At 42.7% G+C, this 25,073-nt stretch overlaps 1 protein-coding gene and 1 long non-coding RNA gene across 4 annotated transcripts in view; one reads left to right on the top strand and one right to left on the bottom strand.

The window, feature by feature from the left end:
- The window catches only part of VPS54 (VPS54 subunit of GARP complex), a 48,313-nt gene extending 31,184 nt beyond the window's left edge, over positions 1-17,129 (bottom strand). Inside the window, exons 1-8 of one of the 3 annotated variants that reach the window (XM_027712277.2) lie at positions 17,057-17,129; positions 16,580-16,670; positions 7,649-7,810; positions 6,700-6,805; positions 6,564-6,608; positions 5,013-5,091; positions 2,403-2,437; positions 995-1,052 (exon numbers count right to left, since the gene is read on the bottom strand). In XM_027712277.2, the coding sequence (XP_027568078.1) occupies positions 995-1,052; positions 2,403-2,437; positions 5,013-5,091; positions 6,564-6,608; positions 6,700-6,805; positions 7,649-7,784 (459 nt within the window). In that variant the 5' untranslated portion in view covers positions 7,785-7,810; positions 16,580-16,670; positions 17,057-17,129. Of the gene's footprint in view, positions 1-994; positions 1,127-2,402; positions 2,438-5,012; positions 5,092-6,563; positions 6,806-7,648; positions 7,811-16,579; positions 16,671-16,777; positions 16,865-17,056 lie in introns of those variants that run through there. The other 2 variants (XM_027712101.2, XM_027712188.2) reach the window with 2 other exon arrangements.
- LOC113983437 lies at positions 17,069-18,222 on the top strand. Its single transcript, XR_003539098.2, has 3 exons — positions 17,069-17,400; positions 17,567-17,709; positions 17,924-18,222. It is a non-coding gene; the product is annotated as an uncharacterized LOC113983437 (long non-coding RNA).
- Positions 18,223-25,073: the final 6,851 nt, after the last annotated feature.

The raw sequence follows: 25,073 nt of genomic DNA, 5'->3' as shown, positions 1-25,073 counted from the left end.
GAAGTTTAAAACACGTGCCAGACACTGCTTTTTCATATTCAGATGGCAGCTGCCTCAGGAAACTCTAAAGTATTCCTCCAACTTTAGGTGTGGAGGACAACCTGATGAGTTGGCCTCCAGCAGAGCCTGTCTCTTCCTCCTGACCTGGCAGGAGTGCAGGAAGACTAACTACTGGAAATTTGGAAACACTTTCCAGAGCATCTCATGTTATTTTTTCTTAATATACCTCACTAATTTTTTTTCCCCTAGCTCCCAAGAGCTTTGGTAGATTAAACAGAAGGGAAAATTAAAGTTAGAAAACAGACTCCACAATTATGCAGATTTTCTAAAAGCATTTTATGGGTATTTGTACCATAAAGATGACTCATTATGAGATTTGCTACAGTGTGACTACATAACTAACAAAAAAAAAATTTAAAAAAAAAAAGTAAAGACTTCTGTTTCCAAAATGAAAGAAACAGCTCTGCTTTCATGCTCTCCTTTGTGAAATGCAAAAATAGATCAGTGCAGATGCCATGACAACTAACGTAAGAGGAATCTCCTAAAATACAAAACCCATAGGATTTAGTATTGCTTTTAGCATAGAAACCACAGTGCCTTGAATCTGGAATTTTCCTGAGATGTGAGAAAAATAATAGTCTTACACAGTGTACAACCTCTAGCTTTCCCTTCTCATGGAAACGTTCTCCCTCCCTAAGAAACTGCTCCACATCTCTGAAGTTCTCAATGTATACCTGCTTCACTAAGTTTTAGCCAGCTACTACATCATATACAGATTCTTTTTTCCAGATTTGACGGGTTTATTTAGCAGGGAAAAAACAGTTCTCTTTCGGCAAGATGCTTCTTTAGTAACAATCTGCAGCCTGATGTAAAGTGAGAGAGAACAAAGCCCACAAGAGTGGTGTCTCGACAAACAGTACACAACAGCAGCAGTGGGGTTTCTGTGTAGTACCTAACAGCTGCAATGGATAACAACATCTCACATCAGTTGTACCTTTTCTTGAAGTAACTTGGAGGAAGCTGCATCACGATTTCCTTTCCCACCAGCGGTACTAAAATGAGACCATGGTAAAACGGTATTAAATGTTAAGGAATCTTCCAAGGCAAAATCTGGTTTCATAAAAATCTGAAATAGAAAAACAAAAGAAATAAATGTGCCTCACTCAGCCCTACATTTTCTGCCCCAGTTAAACACACCTCCTGTCTCATTAAGCTAACAGAGACTTTATTTGTTGATGTCAAAATCCAGATTTTCATTTATCGAGGCAAACAAATTCATTCCAGACCTTACAACCAATCTACTTTACACTTTAAAAGCTTGTGTGATCTGACAAAATCTTATCTTCCTAAAAGTGGAAGGCACAGCTCCAAAATTGCATGGGTGTTCAAGCACCTGAGATGATCTAAGCGTCCTGAGTGTGCAAACACAGGCAGCATTAAAGTGCAGGTGGGTCCTCTAAAGAATCTGAGCCAACCTTCTCCACTAACTGGGGCATCCTGCTGCTGATCTGCTCATTTCTGGGGCCACAGCTTCTACCAGACTGAGCCGGCTGTCAGGGTGCAGCAAGTGTTGCCAGGATGGAGCAGAGCTTCAGGCTGCTCTCCTTTAGCAGGATGCAGCAAACATGCTCAGGAAGAGTCAGTAACATGCAACATTAATGTCTTGGAGAACTACTGATCTAAAATTCTCTCCGATAACATTATCTGCACTTGACAAAACTGGTACAAACCTTGAGCTTCCAGGCACACAGTAGAACCCTTTTCCCTGTATTTATGGAGTGTCATTTCAAAAGGTTCAACATAAACTACAGCATCACACCACACTCAAGCATTCTTGTTTCCTGGATTTAAACAATACAGTGACAGCTATTCAAATCACAGCCCACACAACTGGCACAGAGATGCTGCCCACATTAACACTCTGACTTCTTAATGTACCCAGAAAAAAATTATTCAGACTAAAATGGAATCTGGAGTTGTGTCTTTGGCCAACCTAACACAGAAAGTACATATATACTGCATGCATATATGCAAGAGCTTTGTTCAAGGAGTTAAAATGAATGCTAAGTTGTACACTATGCAATAATCAAGCTTCTACCAAACTCTTCAGTTTCCCTTTTCTCCTAGGGTGGCTAATTTTGTTCAGTTCTGAGGTTTTAACTTTTTCTTATTTAAAGATGAAAAAAATAATGGTATTTGTATTCTACTTTAAGTGAAAAATCAAGACCATGGGTCTAACAAATCGTTCTTCGTTTTTTCTTTTTTAATTCTGAGCACTGCAGATCCTCTTGAGAATCAACCCAAGTCACCAGCAAGGACAAAGTTGCTACAGAGCACATGCATATATTCAACACTTCATGCGAGAAAACTGTACAAAAGCTTAGGGTGCACAGAAGCCATACCTTAGGTACTTGTTCCAGATCTGTTCTGGATTTATCTAAAATTAAACAGAACACAAGTAGTCATTCATGAGCAAACAACAGAATACAATTCCCTTGAACAAGACAACGATGCCATGTTCCTCACAGAGAGGGAACAGGGTTATAAATTGAAATGAAACACTCTGACTGAACATGAGGAGAACCTTTTCCCCCATGAGGACAATCAAGCACTGGAGTAGGCTGTCCATCCTTGGAGATTTTCTGGCTAAAGCTCTGAATGGCTTGGCCTGACCTCACAGCTGAACTAGCTTTGAGATGGCAGTTGCACTAAAGACATTCTGAAGTCCCTTCCAACCTGAAATATTCTGATTCTTTGAAATGCTCTGTTGTCCTTTGTAGTTCAGGTCTCATGCTCAGAGCACTCAAAGGTGCTTGCACTTGGCTGATTTGACAGTGACAATGACATACAAAGCACTTCACATTCATTAATGCACTAGCAAGGGCCAGTAAAAGGTCCTTCTAACATCACTCCAGATTTGATGCTCCAGACTGAAGCTGCCCATATAATCACTTCGGCAGAGCACTTGGAGATTGGATGCACAAAGACTGGCAAGAAGTACAAACAAGGGCTCAGGACAGAGTCCCAAGCACAGCAAGCAGCACAGCAGCTGTACTTCCCATGAAGTAAGCTGACCTGACAACTGCAGAGGGTGAGGGAGTTGAGCTGGGGGAAGAGCTGCACTATTATACATCAGCAGAACTTGAAGAAAAGGCAAATTCAGACTCTTGAGGTTCAGTCAAAATCCCCTTTTCCTTCCTTACTCATTAACTTAGGAGCATTATGGAGGGAGGGCACATTGGAGGACAAAAACGTTAAGGAATTTAAAAGCAACAAGCCCGTGTCTCTGCTGGATGGTCTGCTCATCCCTGACAAACAGGGTAAGTGCTAGCTCAGCATCATCTCCCACATTGCTCTCACCTCTTTGGTTTTCACTTGATTTGTTTCTTATTTTATTTGTATTGAAATACAAAAGACAACCTCGGAATCATCCTGCTGTCCTCAGTCTTTGACAGACCAATTCTTACGGAAGTGAAAGGCCAAGTCTTGTGGGCTGGAGTTAGAGGAAGACAGGAAATGCTAACAGCAGAAATTACAGAAAATTTTGAGTTTCAGTTAACCAAATGATGCTTCTACTAGGAACTTTCTGGCTACTAAGGACCTCCCAGTTAATTTGGTGACACCAATTTTCTTTTTAAAAACAAAAGACTCAGACTCTTTCAAAATGGATTAAGGTAAGACTGAAGAAGGAACTTTTATTCTGCCATATGTGCCATAGACATTCAGGAGCAGCTATTCCAAAATAACACCCATATAAAAAAACCCTGCAGAAGGGTTTCCTTTTGCACAGAAAAGGAGGAAGAAAGTCAACTGAAAGAACTTTATCAGAAGTAAACTACTGAATGCTTCTTGCTGCATTACCTGTAGACATTGATATAGATAAGCCTTATCAAACAGGGACTGGTAAATGAACCATTTTATGCTAGCATTTTTGAGAAAGTAAATTAAAATAAATTAAATATTAAAAACTATCTCCAAGTTATGAAGTGTTTCTTTTCCTTTTGCTCATCTTTTCTTTCTCATTTTGCCTCTCACCTGCCTTTGTCTAGTTTCATATTAGTTGAACTATTGCCATAAAATCTTCAAATTCAGCCTTGCTACAGCTGCCCAGTTCTGAGCTCCCCAGTACAAGATAGACCTAGACATACTGGAGTGATTCTGTGAAGAGCCACAAAGACAACTAAGAGACAAGGAGGAGAGGCTGAGAGAGCTGAGATTGTTTAGGCTGAAAAAGCCCAGGGGAGATCTTACCAATGTGTTTAAAGATCTGATGAGAGGGTGTAAGGAAGACATAGCATTTTTTTCTCAGTGGTCCCCAGTGACAGGACAGAGGGTAAATGGGCAGAAACTGATAAATGAAAAATTCCATTTGAACATAAGGAAATCCTTTTACCATGAGGGTGGTCAAACATCAAAACAGGTTGTTCAGACGGGTTGTGTAATCTCCATCTGTGGATAAATTCAGAACCTAACTGGACACTGTCATCCCACTGGTGACCCTGCTTGAGCAGATGGTTTGGACTGGACCATCTTGAGATGTCACTTCCCACCTCAGCCACCCTGTGATCCTCATAGCAGAGGCACAGGAATGGCCCTGCACTGCTGTTCTTCACTGCCAACACAACAGCTGCCACAGATTCGATGCAACAGTTTCAGTGGACGTTAAAATAAAAAGCAGTTAAAGAAAACACTGCTGGGGACACAATGACCTGCCATGAATGCAAACATGCCAAGAAAAAGTTTCAAAGCAGATATCACAAGCATTCTGACCTATAAAATATCAGCAATGTTCTTGAATAATTCTAGTCAACCATGTTTGAGTTTTCAATCACTGTTACAATGAAATCATCACCAGCTACTACTGCACATGAAGCCCTTGAGCAAGTAACAGATGATCAGCACGTTATAGAATCAATAATGAATAACATTCATAACATTCATTATTGATGACATAACATACTCATACAAAAAGACATTACTTTTTAATGACTAAAGGACGGCTTTGACTGTACCGTGTGTGTGTAATAGAGTCCTGCCAAAGGTATCTTTAGGAGTACAAATATTCTTGCATCTTTCATGAACCTTCTCTCTCTGCAAAAGAGAAAATATATTAAAGAATTATTCTGAGGCTTAGAAACCATTTTTTAAAAATAAGTTTTTTTCTTTCAGGTAGAACACTTGAAATACAACTGCATTATGCCAAATAATTCTGACAAGTTCACAACATTATTTTCTTCCTTTAATAAGCTCAGACAGTTTGTCCAGGTAAAAGGTACCAAAAATTTCAACCTACAGTAGATAGGTTGTTTTTTTCCTGTATCTTTACATTTGAAAGAAAATGAACACAGAAGTTATTGAAGAAGTGTAATAACTTCTCTACATAATGATATATAAACATAGATCAACTGTAATTACATAAACAAACATTTATTTGATGTCTAATCCAGAAATCACACTAACACACAATGAATGCTTTTTCATTACTAAATTAAATTGGATCAAAGTAGAAATTGCTTCCATATCTTACTAATGAGTACCTTGCTGAAACCACATATCTTGTTTCATCATGCTGAGCTTCAAATTTCATACACCACCAGAGACCACAGTGGTGACAAATCATGTTTCTAAAGAACACCAATGTTAACTAGATTTTTGCTAGAAGCTACCTCACAGGTCAGCTCCCTGTTTTCAAAATCTTCTTTCATTTAGCAGTCACTAATGAAGTGCTAATTTTACAGGATGAAATCTTAAACATTTAAAATGCTGCATATGTGAGTTAATGGTGGCAATAGTTCAGTTGTTGTTCAGTTATAGACAACTCACTTCCAGTCTTTAACTACAACTACATAAGTAACACTTCTGCAGCTAATTCTGAACCAGCAAAAAAATAAGAAAGTTACAAACCAAGGAAGCAGAAAACAGCAGGAGACTTCTACATGTTCTTTCAGTGAAAGAGGAAAAAAAAAAAAAGAATACTACATACTTACTGACACCTGTATTTTAAGAGTGTGTAGAAGTCTCCTACTGGTCCTGGTGTCCTTAGATGTAGCTTAAACCTTCCTGTTACAAAAGAAATCATCAAGATAATAGGCCTATTTATAGTTTAAGAACTTTGTGTATAAATGTTTAAATGTTTAGATTGAAGACTCTTAAGAAAGTATCTTCAACCCTTGTAGCATGTAGTCATTTGACCCAAAGGTCTGAGAATGCTATGCTGGCACTGTAGAGCCCAACCATTAAACAATTCTCACAGAAAAAAAAAAGGATTCTGAACCAGAAAGAATAAATATGAACTGTAAGCCTTGGTGCAGAGCTCAGCATTCAGAGACAGAAACTATAAAAAAAATATATGAAATTGGCTCGGGACAATTCAGACAGCATTTTCCACATGATGGATACTGAGATTATAAAACAAGAAACATCTAATGAAGGCCCAACAAACACTGAAAAGCAAATTAATTATCAGCTAGCTGTATGATGGACTACTAGCAGGGACATTCTAATTAGAAGAAGGATATCTTTCTGGTGCCTTGCACTATGTGCATCTACCTGGGCATTCTTACCGGAGTGATTTCCTGTTGGTATAATGCAAAATGTTCCTTGGTGATCTGTGGGAGGTAGAATGAAGGCGTGACTTCAGTGTCCACAAAGTCCACTCCCCATGTTTTTGTAAAGAAATCAGATTCCCTTTTTGCTAACCTAGGATCATTTAGTGCTGCTGGGAGATTGACTTTGGAATGATAAATAGTCCATCTTTGCTGATCCACAACTAGAGATGGGCTGTCACATAAGTTACTCGGATCGCCTGCAGCACAAAAGACAAGACAGTTTGTTAAGGTCAGAAACAAAGCTGTAGTTTTCACTAAACTGTGGTTCTTAAGCCATGTTTTCCCAATTACATAGTGGATTAGCATTATCTATGCAAAAGACAGATGATGTTCTTCGGCAACACTTCAACTTGCACTGCTATCAGATTAGCCAACACAAGTTTCGAACACAGTATTGGTGTATTGACACTCATTAAATATATTTAGCTCAACAGCATTAGTTTCTACTGAAGAGAAAAAAATTCAAACCACAAGGAGATTTCTAATATTCTGAACTTGACCAGAATGACAGCTGCAATTCATTAGCATTATATATCATAACTCTGAAGATCCCACCCCACCTACTCATTTTTATAAACTAAGCTTTAGTGCACCACAGCAGCTGGAACTGTGACCAAAACCTGGTTTTATGACAGCACTAGAGACTTATAACAGTACTACAGACAAGTCTCCTGCTTTGTAGTGCAGAAGGGCTGGGACGTTTCACAGAAGTAATGCAGCCAGACTCCAAGCACACTGGACACATGTGCTGCAGGCTCTGAAAGGCTATACCCCCTTATTGCACGGAGCATGGATTACAGCTGCAATGTGGAATCACACCCCAGCTATAATGGGACCACCTTAAAACAAGCTGCAAATAGGAAGTCTCTCCTATTGCTCCAAAGGGACACTGGGTGGTACAAAGCAGAATTACAGCACACTTGGACAAATATGACTATGGCTCAGTGCACTACACCCGCTACGACAAACGCCGACTGAACAACTGCAGACAGTTTAGTAAATTTAACTGCATTCTCACTCTCCCTGCACACCAACATTACCTGTGGGTTCCTTGGGACACACATCAGGCAGTGACTGCACAGGGCGAAAGCGTTTCGTGGCATCCATTTCTTTTTTAAAGAAAGCATCACTGCTGTTTGACTGAGGCACTGGTGAAGAACTGTGGCTTGATGCCATTGCATAAAATCACCACTTGATAAAAGCTAAATAGGAAACAATAAATATCAAGGCTTTAATAAGGCTCTGCTGACACACTGTAGCAAAACAATGACATTCCAGTATTTTTTTAACTGCAATACTTCAACTGACACATTTCAACAACAACAGGAGAAAGTTTACTTTAAACATAAAAATAAAAGGCAGAATATAACTTCATAGTCTGTTCCTCCCACACCTCTAGGTTTGGAGGATAGCTTGTTCTTGTGCATAGCACCAATAAAATGTTACATTAAAAAGAAAAAAAAAAAAAAGTCTTTCAGGCACTTCTTGCTTTCTTGTCATAGTTACTGCAGCCATAGTGCACACATTCACAATAGAATTTCCTCTCAAATATCAGGAAAATTGATAATTCAAATTTCATGGCTGCCTAGTAAACTACAGTTTATTTCACCACAAAAAGTATTTGCACAGACAAGACAATTAAAACATAGATCAAAAAGTTTCAGAGCAAGGAAAGTCCCACTGATTTTCAGTTCAATTTTAAGCTTCCAATTTGAAAATAAACAGCCTTAAAAAATTTACATCGGGGCTGAACTTAATGAGTTCTTTCCATCTGTAAACAAAACTGCATTTCCATCAAAGTATCAGTCAGTAAATTTAAAATAGTAAAATGCAGAACTACAAGAGGTTTGAGAGTTTATTAAAACCCTTAAACAGGGATGTTTATTAAAACGCCCCCATAATGTACAGCTCAAAGAGAGCCTGTTCAAAGGGACCGATCTGGATCCTCGCCTTTAAGAAGAAATTAAATGCATCCAGCAAGATCTTAGCATTTAACTATCAACCCTTAATGGACACCTAAATTACTTACTACCCTGTGAAGGAGCACAAAAAGATAAAAGCCCTATTTTATCTTCAATCACTGAAGGAGGCACGAAGAGATGACTGTGCCTCACCCTGTCAGATTCTAACAGCATCACACACATTACAGCAAATCCCATTTGGAAGAGAAAAAAAAAACAAACTTCTATGTTCTGAATGAGGATGAAAGCGTCCTACAGAACAATTTTTTAAGACCAGTTAAGATATATAAGTACAGCTGTAATAGAGCATCCCAATGAAGAGGCCCATAGTAAAAAAACCCTACTGGTTGACGTAGAGAATTGCAACAGTCAGAAATAGAGAAAAAAACCTTTCCAGACATCTGACATAAATATCATAAAGCACCGGTCTCTCTCCACAAAAAGCCCCAAAACCTCCTTTTTCTCTACTACTTCTATTGCATGTTCATATTTTTATGTTCTTCCCTTGACATTTCCAAAGCAACTTCTTTCTTCATGAAGCTCTTCCCGGATGTTTTGGGGTGGTTTTGTGAAAAATCTAGTTTGCTAAAATGACAGTGTTTTGTCATAATATTCTCAAAAAACAAATCCAGTGCTCTGTTGCAATGACCAAGTCTCCCAAAGGCATACAGTAAATTTATCTGCACTAGGAACTGCTTCAGAGTGCTGCATTTGCAGCTTTTCTCCTGTAAAAGGCTCTGTAATATGAGACACAGTCTGCTCTAGCCAGATGTATGAGCAACTAGGGCAATTTGTAGAAAGCACTGAAATCTTGTACTCTTGCTAGCAAGTCTTTCATTAAGCCTTGCTCCTTCCCCACAACGAAGTACCACCTAAAAGGACTGTCTAGGATGTGAATTGTCTCAACTATATAAATCTGAGTGGAGAAAATGCTAACTGTATTATGCTAGTCAAAGATTAAAAATCAATTTAAAAGACAGTTTAAGACTGAAGTCTAGCTCAATACCTCAGCTTTTCAAAAACAAACTATACCTACTCTTGCACATATATTTTTGTTACTTATCACCATAAAATATTCACTGACAAATCTTAAAATAGAATGAAAGGAGTACAATAAAATATCAGTGCAAGCAGTAACCTCCACATTACTGAGTGAATTTAAACAAGATATAAGGCTTCACAGGCAGAGGCCTTCTTAAGTGGCACGCAATCTGATGCTGTACTAAATTATTCATAGTTAACAGCTATTCTAGTATCCTCATAAGTCAGGACCTTATGGATAATTAACCTCAATGAACAGCCACATTTGCACAGGAATAAACCCATCTGTACTGCCCCAAACCAGGCATTCCTCAAAATGCAGTCCTTAAATTAGGCAAGGAAGTGTAGCTTCAAAGAGAGAAAGAAAAATGGACAATAATGCCTGAATTAAATTCAAATTAGAAAGGAGCATTTGCCAAGTCCATAAGTGGACAAAAATCCTGCCCTACACCCAAACCCTCCTCTGTGCACTAACTTTGCCCACAGTTGGAAAAGTTTCATTTGTTCACCCACAGAACAGCTGTTCCTTCTGCTCCACTACAAAACATTCTATAGACAAACGAACCTATAACCAGCCTCCTGAATCAACATTTTAAAATATGCAATAATATATAAATTTGCTGATTTAAACATACCAAAACAAATGAAACGCAATGTTAACACAGAACAGAACTGCTGCAGAATATTTTAACTCATTCAACTTCCCATGCAAGTGAAAGGCAGGTAAATGCAGTTAACTGCACAAACTGCAGAATGAGTTATGAAATGGTGACTCCCCATGAGCTTCTTACTCAGAAGAACATATGGTCACAGTAAGAATATGCAACTGTGTAACTTCATGACATCAGTATTTAAATTGTATACAATTATGTGTTACATAAACTGTGTTCTCTCCAATAATCACCATAAGTTACTCACATTTTGTCTAGCAATGTGTATTTAACTAAGACAATTAAAAAAAAAAAACACAAAAACTTTAGAGGTTAGATACAAGAGTAATGATGGAACCTGGAGCCCATGATTACGGTTTTAGTTACAACATGTCTTCAAATAGATTACATCTATTTTGTACACAATGTATTAATTTCCTTAGTTAAAATTAAATTACACTGTTACTGTAATGACTTAATATCGCTGAAGTTAAACCAAATGAACCGTGGCAACAATGAAAAGATCTCTGATGGGTTGAATTTACAGTTTTCTTACAGTCTGAACACATTAAGGGCAACCTTTCATCTTACAGCTTCCTCTTTAAAAGCATTCTTGTTCAATAACACGCTCAGCAGCTACGGTGTGACACAGCTGTACAACTCACAGCATGGAACAAAACGGCTGCCACGACGAAAGTAATAACCACATGCTTGGATATTTGTACAGTCAGCAAAACAGAAGATCTGTGCAGTTAGTAATGTATTAATCACATGACTCTTAAGAAGTTATTTCTGTGATGACTACGCTCTGACTCTGGAGTTTCACACCCGAGGTTTCAGCTGCTAGAAGAGAACACAACAAACAACCAAGTGTGTTACTCAGAAGTAATTGCCCAGGGCAGTTGTAACTCTGCAGCGTGTGCTTGTTTTTCCAAGACTTGTACAAGAGTTCTTCGGAAAGTGTCTCTCCATATTCCGAGTGTTATTCACATGCTTTGTGTTTATGATGGTGAGTCTTCGCTACCAAAACATCCAGGACTATCACAATATAAGCATCTAATAAGGTGCAAACTAAGCCTTGTCTATTCATGGATATTAATCCAAATATTTCTCTATTTTTGGGGAGATTTTAATTAGCATTATCAACCAATTTTCTATTTCCTACTTAAGATGACAGCTTTGCACACGTTAATAATTTTTACCGGGAATTTTCATGTGTGCATACTTTGGTTTGTAAAGCTTTAATTTGTATTAACAATGCAAATTAGAATTTATTAAGCCAGCATAATCCCCGCAAGGTGCCTGAAGTCTCCATTTATGCATTAAATAAACTTACATTTCTCCTTTCTCTGCACTCTCCCTCCCAAATGAAAATAAATCTACAGCCCACTAGTAATACCTTTGACTTAAATTGGCAGTTTTGATAAGCTAGCTGGTACTTCAAAGGACACCCAGGAACATGGAGTTTATAAGCTTCAGCTCTTCAGACACTTCTAGAACCCACTCTCCAAACTTTACTTTGGCTTCAAAAGCAGTCATATCAGAGAAGAGACACTAAACACCCAAGGGAAAGACAGCGGGGTTCCAACTGACCATACAACACTGTGCAAGCTTCCCTGTAAGTATTCCACATTGTCCACTGTGTGCCCATTGGACACCAGCAGGTACTTTAGAAGAGGTACATTCTGCATCCCAAAAGTAAGGCAGGAGAAGTTTCTCTGTGAACACAAATGGCACGGGAAAGTCCCCACTGCTTTTCACGGCTTTGGCAACAACAGGGTGAAATGAAAACATTGCAAGTACTGTTCTGGTTATCCAACACCCTTTGGAAGAGAAAACCATCAGAAGCCACACACAAATTAAGCTAAAGCAAAATACTTCACTTCTTCTAGAAGACATCATAAATACCAAAGATCCTTATTAAGAAAAAGTATACCTGAAACATAACTAAAGGAGAAAAATGCACAAGGGATTCCTTCCAGGGCCTCAACAGCCAATAGCAAGTTGTTATTGATCTAACGTATTTACTCTGTCCTCAGAAGTTTAGGTTTCCCTACCTATTATTACGCAGCTCTTTTTGCTAAATCAGCAGGATTCACCCTGTAACAGGGAAGTCATGGTACGAGCAAAGTACACACCACCTTTGCAAGACAATGTGAACCAAACTGCGTTAACACAAGCTTTCAGGTTTTTTTCCAACCACCTAATAATTCCTCAGGCTGAAATTTCCACACTTGTCCCTGGTGCCCTGAGACAGACATCCCTATTTCAGAGGAGGAGCTGAGAAGATTAGCTTGGAGCAGAAATGTTGAAGCAGTTTCAGAGAATGAGCTGTAGCTGTTCTGCTAAGCCAAGCTCTTTCTGAACAACCTACTTCCACCTTGGGCTTTCAGACCAGGAAGCAGATGACTGTCAGGGGGATGATGAGGCTGGAGTCAGAGGACAGCTGTGACTTGTCCCCATGACAAGACATCTACATTTGGGGCACACTCCAACATCAAACCTCTTTACACAACCTGGAGAGGAGCCTGGGTCAGCCTGGCCTTTCTGAAAGCCTAATAAATGTACATATATTTGTATTCATAAACACACGTGTATTTTAGTGCATTTTGCACATCCAAATAGTATCCCAAATCTCCTGTTCTCACACTGAGGGTGTGAACTTCTCTGCAAAGTTAGCAGGAGTGACGACCACACAGATTAGCCTTGCTGGGATGAAAGCAACCCAACAAGGAAGCTGTGCATGAGTTATCTGCCTTTCTCATCAGCCCTGCTTAGCCACACGTGCTGTTACAATCCAGCAGATTCTGTAATTCCTCAGACCGTGCTGCATAATGGGGACTGTGGAAAAGCGAGAGCACCACCCTCCCCTTAAATTGTCTCTTTCATAAGGGCATCTCAAAATGCTCTCCTCAAACAGGGAAACAGGGAAGAAAGAACAGTAATCTGACTCCAGAGAAAGAACTGGACAGCTGCATCCTCACTGTAAAGCACCATGGATAGACTACAAGGCCAGGATAAAACATCTGATTTTCATATTATTATATTTTGTATTTTGTTTCTTTTGTCCTCCCCAGCTGAAGACACCACAACAGCAGATGAAAAAAAAAAAAACAACCAAAACCAAACACAAACTAAAAAAAGCTTTAGTTGAGCTTCACTTCTTTAAACCCAAGAATAAGATCCTCTGAAAAAAATTACCCAAGAAGGTCCCATCACTGAATAACGTCTTTTGACTTAGAATAATACATAAATGTAAACATTTTGTCAGAAACTGGAAAGCAATTATCTCCTTATAGACAAACTATCTGGAAAAGTAATATTTCACTTTTGTTCAGGTACTGAATAAAATAATTACATGAAACATCTGTGATGTACCCAGTGTACCAAATGTACTTCCTCTCATCCGGAAACCCAAGCTCCCAGTGCTGAACACTAATTTGAAATCGGAAGGCAGCTTCTCTGCTGAAGGAACAGACCTTTCTACAGCTATTTAGGTCATTATGCACCAAGTTCTTCCATGCCAGGGGTGCTAGAATCATTCAGAAACAATCAGCAAAGCAGTAAAAATATATGCCAGAAAAGAGCTATGGTTAGTTGCCCACACTTTCACACGAGATGGGAGTGAAATCCTTTTGTACTCATTTTTTTCAGGCATCAGCATTACAGCGTGTATGATCCTCTTGGAAAATGGTGAAATATGAGCATCTTCTACAGGTCCACAGAGGCCCATGCAGCTGAACAAAGACCATGGAGCCCCAGCAGGCATTCCTGCTACAAGTCTGTCATGGGCAGAGACTGCAGAGCAGTGACGTGTGGAGGAAAGGCAGAAGAATTTCACCAGCCCCAGCAAAAATCCCAACACTGAGGTCCTGACTTTACAAAAGGAGTCTGACAGAAGCTCAGGGCAATCTGCATCAACAGCAAGTTTCCCTGTGCAGCCTCTCTGCCTGCTGTCTTCAGCAGGGTTAGGCTCGTCTGAAACCAATCTTTCAAAAATGTGAATTTTCATGAGAATTGCATCTTTCCAAAGCCTTACCCAAGTCCTGAACTGCAAGTAGCTATGAAGGAGTCAAATTAAAATACGTAACACCTTTGACATTATGCATAAAGCTGAGCCCAGAGACCATCAAAAAGCAGGCCCAGCATACCCCATATCAACTCTTACTGAGCAGTCTTGACATAGGATGCCAGTCCACTGGCACGAGGCAGGAAGTCACTCTACAGGGCAGGTCCTCAGCAAACAAGGCCATCCAAACTTCAATTTGGTGAGAAACAGAGTGTGCCACCCATGTTTGCTGATAGTTCTCATGGTACCTAATACCTGCCCAACAGAAGGTCAAACGAGACTCATCGCCTCTGTTCACATCACCTCCTTTTCATCCCTCAAATGGCTTCCACTGACACAAAGGATAAATAATTCTATAACCTAAAAACCGGTATGGTTATGCTGCATCTAGAATGCCAAAAAACAAATGGAAGGCCTTACACTGCTGCTTACAGTAACTGTGTAAAACTGGTGGGAACTCCCCGGCATACTGCAAAGCGTCAGATACGCTATTCCAACTCTAATAACCCATCTTAAACATGCTCCCACACACATCCAAAGCAGCTCCTCTTTTTATTTTTTATTTAAGAACCAGATTGATAGAGAAAAAGCTGGGATATTTCAGCTATTACATATGAGTATTTCGGAACATCTGATCAGTAAATAGATCTGTCATTTTTGACTACGAGGGAAATACATTAACAGTTCTTTACCTTTTGAAAAGAATACTCAGTTCTTTTTTTATTTTTTAATCTAGCACCTAGGTGAAGTGGGTGCAAAAAGTTAAAAACATGGGGAAGATAAATCTTAAATGTGCCAGTAAATATTTCTTTGGACTTAATCACATGAGGCCCCAGAAACATGTATGTAGAGCCTCCACATTCATGCTTATCCACTTGCTTTTTCTGTTCCATTCATAAAACAAGACGAAGAATAAACAAAGTGTAAAGAAAAAATAAACCAAAGGAAAACTGAGCCTCCCAACTGGAAGGATAATATGATGTTTGTTGCCCTTCTCTCTTCTTAAGAGACTCACAGCTCCTCGTTTCCCCAAAGTCTGAAAAGGAAAAGCAGAAGTGGCTTCTACACAGAGTTGCTGCCCCAAAAGAAGAAATAATATGTACATGATTCCATTTCCCAACCTCTTCCCACCTAAACTGCCAAAGAGCAAGTCTGCAGTCTGCTTCCTCCACTCTTTCTAGTGCCTCCTGACACCTTCCAGGCAAACAATATCCTCCTTCAACCTTGGAAATGTACATACTCTTCTCCTCCCATGAGGTTTGTGCTGTCAACAAGGCAAAATTCCAACACACACACCAGACTCCTGCTACAGAGAAAGATGGTACTGAAGACACAGGGACGCTCAGGACAGATCCTGTTACTGGCAAATCAGATGGCAGAGGTAGAGATGCTCCTTGGTGTGCAACCTTCTGACCCCACCGTGAGGCTGCCTACATGATGCACAGTGACTTTTGCTCAAACAGCCATGGATCTCCTGTCTGTTAATCCATTTCAGGCATTGTTTTCCTAACCAACAGAAGCACTATCCTATCCCCAAAGAATTGCAAGGGAACTGTAGCTTTTGCCTGTACTACAGTTTGGCCAAGAGTCACACTGACTCCCAGGCAAAAATAGTAATTACTGCAGCCACTACAACAATTAATGTACTACCGTCAGGTCTTTTAGTGTTTTTTTCACAGGGTTGCAAAGCAGATGTAATAGCACAGCTACAAGGAGGTCCATAGGACTTCTCATTCACAACTTCATCGGACAGGGTACAGGTAACACACTAAAGACACTACCTATGCTTGAAAAATCTCAAAAAACCCACATGTGCAAGTCTGAAGTCCAATAATTATTTCGCGTACACTCAACGCCATGTAAGAGAAACCCTAAGTATTTAGAGAATATAAGAAAAACAGAGAAGGAAAAGAGAACCAATAACATACTAAGGCCTAAACCAGACAGTCAGAGAGGGAAAGTTTTGGTTGAGCGTGCAGAAGGTTGGTATTTTACACACACGTATAGGTATTTCTCTCCTGTGCTTGAAAAATTACAGTAAGAGAAGGTAAAAAATTACATTTGCCCATGCACACAGTTTTAGGATCATCTACAAACCCAGGAATCATCGCAATCCTAAATGGCTTATGGAACCAACAAACCCTTCAGCGCTCCGCAGCCCAGTCTATCCCACTCCTGCTGCCATGCGCCAGCGTTACAGAGGAAACCCCAAAACACTTGCTCTAAACCAAAGCCAGGAGCCGGCCATACCTTGGGGAGAACACGCCGGGAGTATCTCCGGGAGGCCGTCGTCATATCTGTCCCCGTAGCATCGCTTGGAATGCTGCCGGGGGCTGGGGACCTGCGGGGGGAGAGCGACCACATGAGGGAGGCCCGGCCTCCCACCGGCACCTCCAAACACACCCGGCGCCGCTCCCAGCCACCGCCCGCTCCCCGCCGGGGGGTTACCATGGAAATCCAGACCGTGGATTTGCAGGAAAAGGGCAGAGAAAAGCGGGGAGAAGCGGGCAGCCACCCCCGCCGCCCGCCCTTCCCTCACGCCGCCCGCCCCGCCACCCGGCCCAGGCCGCCGGCGCCGCTCACACAAAGGGGCGCCCCGGGGAAATTAAACTTTCCCGGCCGCTCCCCCGGGGAGAGCCCCGGCTGCGGGCGGGGGCGGGAGGCACCTGCGGCGCCGAGAGCGGGCGGGCGGGCGGGCCGTGGAGCGGGCGGGCCCCGCTGCCTCACCTGCGGCGGCGGGCGGGATGCGCGGCCTAGCGCGGCTCCTCCGCCGCGACACGTCGGTGCCCCCGCGCAGGGCGGCGCAGGAAGCGGCCCGGGCGGCGGCGGCAGCAGCGGGAGGAGGGAGGAGAGAGCCGGGCACCGCCTCTGCCACCGCCCGGGGGAGGAGCCGCGGCCGCGGCCGGCGGAAGGGGCCGCGCTGGGGGTGCGGTCCCGCCCCCTCGGGAGAGGGGCCGGCTGAGTGTGGCGTGAGGCGGTGTCCGCGGCGGAGGCGCCGCCGTTTGGGGGGCCCTGCGAGTGAGCCATTGCTGTGAGAGCCCCCGTCAGCGACCCCCATCAGTGACCCACAGGTGCAGCTCTCACCCCGATCCCCATCACTGCCACCGCCGTCCCGGTGGTGAGATCCCCCCCTCGGTGATCCACAGCTGCAGCGCCAGCCGTCGTCCCCCGGGTGGACGATGGGTGCTGCTCCACAGCCAGTGTTATTCAGATTTATACTTATTCATTCTTCATCAGGTCACAGGAGATTCTGAAGTACGGGGACTCTGTTAGGTCACAGTCAGGCGACAGCAGCCTCGTGCCTGGTCGTGCCTTAGACAACGATTAAATCCTCGGCCACGGTGGCACAAGGAGGTTCTGATTAACAGCAGCGATTCTCGGTATGTTAAATGGCAGAAGCGTGTGAGCACGTGGCCATGGGCTGTGTCAATGGATGTGTGTGGAAATCCGTGGGGTCACGCCAGGGCTAGTGGCTCACTAAGTCGTGTTTGTGTCTGCCCCTGTGCTGACACCAGACAGACTGGGCTGAGGATGTTGTTTTGCTCCTCGGTGGTTATGTTGGCAGACGCTTGTCGCATACAATTTGTTTTGCAGACTCAGCAGATAACCCCAAATGAGTCACCAAGATCAGGTGCTAAGAGTCACAGGGACTCCTGGACTTCCTTGGGAGATGTGTCTGACCTGACCAGTGTTTGCCCTTCAAAAGGATGAATTTAAAGAGCAGAAAATGTGACACTACCAGACAGAAAGACCTGTTTATTATTACTGTTACTTCATAACTGTGGCCTTCAGTGTCAATGGTCGTCACCACCACTGCTGCATGTGCATCCTTTATACCTTTTGTAGACAAGCTTTAGAAAATAAAGATGTACTTTCTTTTCTTCAAAATTGAATCCTTGGCTGTCCGGAGTTATTATCAGCTCAGCACGGATCAAACAGACTTTATTGGAAGCTGGAACAGCAAAAGCTGTCAAAAAAATCAACTATGTTAAATTTTAAATGCTTGTTAGGAAGCCAACGGGAATTTCCCTCCAGCAACCTGCAAACGTCACTCACAATATTTTCATTTTCCACTACCTGGCAGAAATCTGTTTGTGCCTTACAGCCTCTGCTGTGCTCAGACTGCAGACACGCATTTGACACACTCCTCGTGGGCAAAACATGGTGGTTTGGGGTTTTTTCTTGGTTTTTTCTTTTTTCTTTTTTTTTTCCCCTGGGGATCACATCAGTTGGCGTCTGTCTGTCTTCTAATCCCTAAAACCTGACACAGCAGCAATAAAGTGAGAGATCATAAACATAAGGTAAAACTGATCACTGTGTATCGATCCAGACTGCAGAAAGACTGATTTTGCAGGATTTGGTCATGTGGATAAAGTCAAGGAAATCGAAGAGGCTGTGGGAGGGAGGGAGGTGGTGTTGGCCCTGTCCTACCTGCCGTTCTGCTTTGTGTCACTTACTATTTTCCCAGAGGAGTGTCCTCAGCCCCGTGGATTAGGGATAGCATTCCTGCCTCGGCATTGCTGCCAGCTGGCTGGGGGTGTCCTCATGGCTTCTGCAACCACTCACAAGTGAGTCAGAAAGTTTGGATTTGCCCAAATCATGTTCATTGTTTGCTTTCAGAGGTCTGACTTTCTGGAATTGAACCTGGGAGTATCTACCTAACTGCTTTCCATTAGGAAAGAGACAGATGGGAGGGGATCGGAAGGGAGAGGCAAAAAGAAAGGGAATCCCCAGCAGAGAAGCAGCTGTGGGTGATTATTAACTACAGACACTGGTTTTGAAGAGAAAGCCCTTCCCACAGCCTTGGTGGCAAACCAAGTTTCCCCTTTCCAGGCCTATGGGTCAGGCTGAGGCTGAAGGCCAATCCTGCAGGGTGGATACTATTTTCCATGCCTCCCTTGTATGAATCATGGACTGATCCACTTGCTGCTGCAATGTGTTTGGGTCCTGGTGAGCAAACTGAGCCAGAGCCAAGTCCAGTCATGCAGGACTGACCTCAGTGCTCAGCTGGTGAGGTTCACATCACCGATCTTGAAGCATCTTCACTGAGTCAGGGATATACCCTGCCGGGTTCATCTCAGTTGATTACTGAGAGCAGCTCTAAAAAGAAATTTTGCATCAGTGGTTTAGCATGAAATGTCCTTTATGTAGAGCTGGGCTTACCCCACAGCTGACATTTGCCCAGGAAGCCCTGATCTGGCTGAAAACATCAGGTCTGTGTTTCTCTTGCACCAGAGAGGTACATTCAAATCCAGTGATTAATTGTGTCAGAGACACACGGGAAAGCCATACCCTGGAAGTGACCTTTTAGCCATGCACCCTCCCATGACCTTTAATATTTTCCAGTTGCAATGAAAAGAGTCTTGTTATCTGCTCACACAGGGAAAGTAACAAACTGTTTGATTTTCTAACTTATGCTTCACTGACGTTCTCTCTGAGCTGAATGTTGTTACTGTTCTGCTGCATTTTGTATTAACAGCAAAGCCCTCTGTTCCCCTTGAGAAAAATAAACTAGTGCTGCATCATAGTTGTGGATTAGAAGGAAAGGGTGACAGCCAAGCAGGTACCTCCTGCTGCTTGCTTTTCTGACTGTCACCTTTCAGCTAAACCCCGTGGTGGCAGTGACAACACCAGTCCAGCCTGAGATATCTCCTCCCCTCTGGACCCTAGGATACTCAGTGGGTGATTTCTAGAGACTTTGAGAAGAAAGGCTGCGGTTTAAAGCATTAAAAAACCTCCCCAAGGCACGTGGAATGGCTGGGCTTGAGAGCTGTCGTCTGAATGTGCTGACGGATCTCTGCGGGTAAGAGCAGCCATTGCTTTTACCAGCAGGGTTGGTGAGGTGGGGGAATTGTGAGTCAGCAAACCACAGTTCACTTGATCTGCCCCTTCAAGTACAGCTTCTGTCCCTTAAGTCTGCTTTTATGGTGGCATTTCAGTTATCTTTGCTTCCTACTGATTGCCAAGGGCCACGTCAGCTTTGCAGGACAGCCGAGACTCAGCCCTGCCAGCACTACAGTGCCCGGGTGACATAAACCAACAAACACTCCTGGGCATGTGGGACATAGTCCTACAGAGAGTCTCTAAGGGAAAAAGTACAGTCCCAAGTAGTTTTAGCCAGGAAAATATTTCTACTGCTATTTATTCAGCTACATGAGTTAAATTGGCATTCTTGCAAAACAACAGAAACATGATGGGGTTTTTTCCTGCACTCACGCAGGTTCAGGAGTCTTCTGCGGACTCTTCCTGGGAAGGAAATGGGAAACAGTGGGTTTAGTGCTGTGGAAAATAAACAGTAAAAAGAACAAAGTAGCTCAATGTTTTCCCAGATACGAGAGAGAGCAAGAGACAATAAAAAGTAAGGAAATGCTTATTACTGCTCAGTGGCAGAACCAGCAGCCAACTGTTGTAGCAGCTGGGTTATCTCCAGGAATATCTGGGCTCTTTCTTGGGATGCTATAGTGTTTTACAGGGTCCTTGGTTACAAGGTCCTGGTACCACTAGCTTTCAGAAACTTCCACAGAAAACCTTTGCTTGGCTTGTACTGCAAGTGAAAAAATTAGGAAGGTACTGCGATCCAAAGGGAATATGAGGGAAAAGAGTGATTAAATGTAATTAGAGGGCAAGTCCCCTAGGAACCCTGAGTGTAGTGGGTAATCTTGTCTCTAAAAGAGCAGCATTAAACAATGATAGGAACAACCAAACTTCGAGGAAAAGCTCTCCCTGGAGGAAGCAAGGGATATAAAAGAAATATGTAAAATAATGAACACTGCAGAGAAAGCAGATGGAGAGTTTCTGCTCTTCTTGTCGTAAGTGATGCGAAGTGATATTAAGACTGAATTTTTCATGCCGATAGCAGGGAAGATATTTCCATGCCTTGTGTAAGTGGAGCGCGGTGCTCAATGCCACGAGAAACCTTTCAAGACAGGAGCTTAGGAAGATGCAGAGTGGGACGGCAGTTTTATAGGGCAACATTTCTGGCTCTCAAAATAAACACAGATGACAATTTTGAAAGATTATTTTTATAATGTCAACCAAAGGCTAACTATTATGGCTCAGGATCAGACCTGTGTAGAGAAGACATGACTGGCCTACATCTACACTCATGAGCCAACACCTGACACGGCTCTTTCTGGGACAGTTTCTTAATGGACTCCATGAAGACACTGTCATAACCTAAGGACAACCCATAAAACTGGGATGCCAAGTCTCTCCTGTTGCTCCTAAATGCTCTGGCACATATTCCTCCATGTTCCTCCTGGCTCTAAGTCATTCCTCAGCATGTTAGACATGCTGCATATGTGGCTACATTTCACGCAGTTTCTTCTTGGTTCTCTCTGTCTCCAGTAAAGAGGCTGTGTAAAATTAAAAGCTCTTTCTTCTGTATCTGGATTGAGCCCAATTTATCACATAGCAGTTTATTCTGATGGAGTACATTAATACCTGAGTCATCAGGGGCTCTGGCTTTTTTTATGTCAGCTTTCCAGGCTAGCTTTGTTATGTGCAGTTCTCCCTTTGAATCTGGACACTGCCACCCCAACATTACAAAAGGAGGGATTCTGGTGGGATGTTTTCAGGAAAGTGTAATGGGAAACAGTCTCGTCTGAGCAGCACCTCAGGCAAGGAAAAAGCCCTTGCTTCTGAGATTACTTGTGAGTCAAAATGTGCAGTTTCAAAGCGAGTGATGGTGTGGAGTGAGAACAAAAGTACAGAAAAAGCAGATCAAGTTGGTGATGTCTAAAGAAGGTAACAAGGAAGCAGGGCTGGGATCTTACGGACTTTCAGAGGTCAGAATTAGATTATAGACACCACAGGGTTCAGTACAGGTTTTATTTAAAAGATCAGAGATAAAGGCCTGGAATTATAGATGTTTTGAGACTTTGCTCTGCTCTAGGTTGCAAGATCTGTGGGTAGAGGTACAGCCACTGGCCAAGTTCTCTCACACACACACCCTGCTGAGAGGAAAAACACACACCTTTCTGCATTTTAAAATTCTATAACTGAGAGGCTGTAGAATGATGTGGGTGCCCAGATTAAACAGAAGGAGCAGCACCCTGTCCCCTCACTGCAGGCTCACCCAGCCAGCAGCTTTCTAAATAGTGCCTCAGTCCTCTGTCTTTGACCTTGAGTGGAAGTCGCAGGGATTAAAGCAGGTGGGGACCACAGGGAGGATTCTCTTCCTCTAAGGGCATGACAGGTAACAGCCATTATTAGGAGAGGGATCTGTGTGGAAAGCATCACCAGGTTTTTAAGCACGCAGTTCATCTTAGCTTGTCTTACCCCGCTGTTGCCCTGAGCTCATCACAGCCTCAGTGTGACTACCGTGATTTGATTTAGGTCAAACATATTCCCAGGAACCGCTTTGCGTGACAGCAGAGGGCAGCCTTTCCCCAGACTTCCAGAAATGACGAGTACATGGATTTCAGACAATCTTTTCTTGTCTCCTGGTGTCTGCTAGCTGCCAGCAGAAGCCTCCGTAGGAACAGAGCAACTGATTCAAAGCAAGCAGAGAGAGAAACAGCACTTCAAATCGTATCCTTGCATTTGCACAGCTTGGCTTCTCACCGGAGGGTGATCAGCTCTTGCACCTCCTCATTATTCACCTAAGGTGATGTTTCCCTTCCAACTTATATCAGAGTTCAACATCAAAGTAATTAAAAATCCACGCTAACTCTTCACCTTGACAACAGCGCATAACAGAAAATACATCATTCTTGGTGGGGAGTATGTCAAAATCAAAGTGACATTTTTCAGTGCTTGACATGCTGCATTAAAAAGCACCTCTGTTAAGAGACCTACGCAGCTGGCTGAATAAACCGTGGTGTGGGTGAGGCCTCAGATTACTTCATCTGCTGGTGACTTTTCAAAAGAGCCTCAGATATGCTCTGTGGATTCACCCAGCCCTGAAAAGCAAGGAGAAAAGTGATCAGCACTCTAATGTCCTGCCCCTTTTTATTCCCTGCTCGCAGAGCCAGAAGAGGAACGCTTACTGGGACAGGGTGTTTTGAGATGACCAGAGCCAAGCTCTTTCTAACATCTCCTGGATCCTGTGGAAGTATTTCTTATTACCACATGGCAACAACCTTGTCCAAACTGTGTTTTTGTACTTACTTGACTGATATTAGTCTGGCTGTTTCACAAGCACAAGAAAGATGCAAAGATGTCTTCTTCTGGGAGGTTGCTCCTGATGCAAACACAAAAGAACACAGATTTACTTCTATGTAGGATCTGCTTTCAATTTCTACTTTTTATCCTGCTTCTGTTCTCTCAGAACATGTTAATGGCATCCAGATGCTTATTAACACGCTTCATAGTAAGAACCAGAGACAGGAAATACAGGCCAGATGAGGAAGAGAAAAGCTTAAACAACAGTTAAGAGAGCTGAGAGGAATCCAGAGTCAGCAGGACCAAGTTAAAATTTACTCTGGAGCCTTCAAGAAACTAATCAAATGGTTGTCAGTGAGTGACAGTATAAACTCCAGGGGACAGAAGAGGTCCCACAGGACCAGAGAACCTATTATTAATACTTAGAGGGACATCCAAATACAGCATTAATTAATATTAAAGGACCACATGAGCCTTAAAGCCACTGCTATGGGCTTACAAAAACAGGCCGTGTCTAATCAACTCCATTCCTCTCTTTGATAAGGCAGCTGGCCTGGAAACTAGGGAAGGGAAGTCACAGATGTGCTGCATCTTCACTTGAATCATGCTGGCTAATGCAGCCACCAAAGGAAATGGCCTAGACAGCATTACTGGGAGGTGAACAGGCAATCAAGTTGTTTACACTCAAGGTGTAACATTCACCACGTCCCCGGCTCTGTCTGTCCCATCAGCCACTGCCACGGGAACATCGGCTCCCAAAATCTGACTGAAGAGGTAGGAGGCTGGATTTCTGTGCAAGCACCATGTGGGGTGGGAGTCACAGGGAGACATTTATTTTCACACAGGAAATCACCATCAGCGAGGAAATTACACCAATTCCCTACACCATGCTCAAGGTCTTGGAATTCTCGAGCATCTTTTCTTTACAAGACATGCGGGCAATTCACCCCCAGTTCAGCTTTTAATGAAAGAAACACAACACTTTTCTACCAATCTCCCCAGCCCACAGAGCCTGCTGCAGCCTGCTGCTTCCAGCTGTCCCTCATAGGAGCCTTCTCATCCTTTGAAAGTTGCCCTCTTCTTTCTCAGCTCTGCAGAGAAATCTGGCTAACTAGGAATCTCAAGGCCATTCTAATGCTGTTCTCCTCTCTTCCTGGCTGCATTCATTATTAATACCTCATCATTAAATGTTAATACATTGAATATCAGAGGTTTAAGGCTTGTTAGGCACCTTTTCTCCCTTTTTTTTCTTCCAGGTCTATTTGTTGGACAAGTTCATTCAGTGTCACACTGGGGAAGGTGCTGATTGATAACAGACATACCTTTTGCAGGAAGCTGCTTTTTTGCTTTATTTCCAAGCTCTGCAGAAGCACTTGGAATACAAAAGCTTTTGCTTGGAGTTGTTTCTTTCTTTCTAAGAAAACAAACCCCAAACAGTAGGTAAATATTGGGTCCCAACTTGCTCCTTGGTTAATTTTAATAGATGTGAGTTTATGAGTTCTATCTTTGTTCACTGATGAGTTGGTTTCACAGGGAAGATGGTCTGTGTAGGACTGACCCTAAGGCAGGATCTGTCCCCCAAAGAGTGTGAATGGTGGGTGCTCCAGGAGAAGCACTGAAGGCCATGGTAGGGAGAGAG

The sequence above is a fragment of the Pipra filicauda genome, unplaced genomic scaffold (genome assembly GCF_003945595.2).
Source record: "Pipra filicauda isolate LSUMZ 115617 unplaced genomic scaffold, ASM394559v2 scaffold109_size3271384_pilon, whole genome shotgun sequence".
In the NCBI taxonomy this organism is placed as follows: domain Eukaryota; kingdom Metazoa; phylum Chordata; class Aves; order Passeriformes; family Pipridae; genus Pipra; species Pipra filicauda.
Note: the sequence above shows the minus strand (reverse complement) of the source record. Positions and strands in the feature narration are given on the sequence as shown.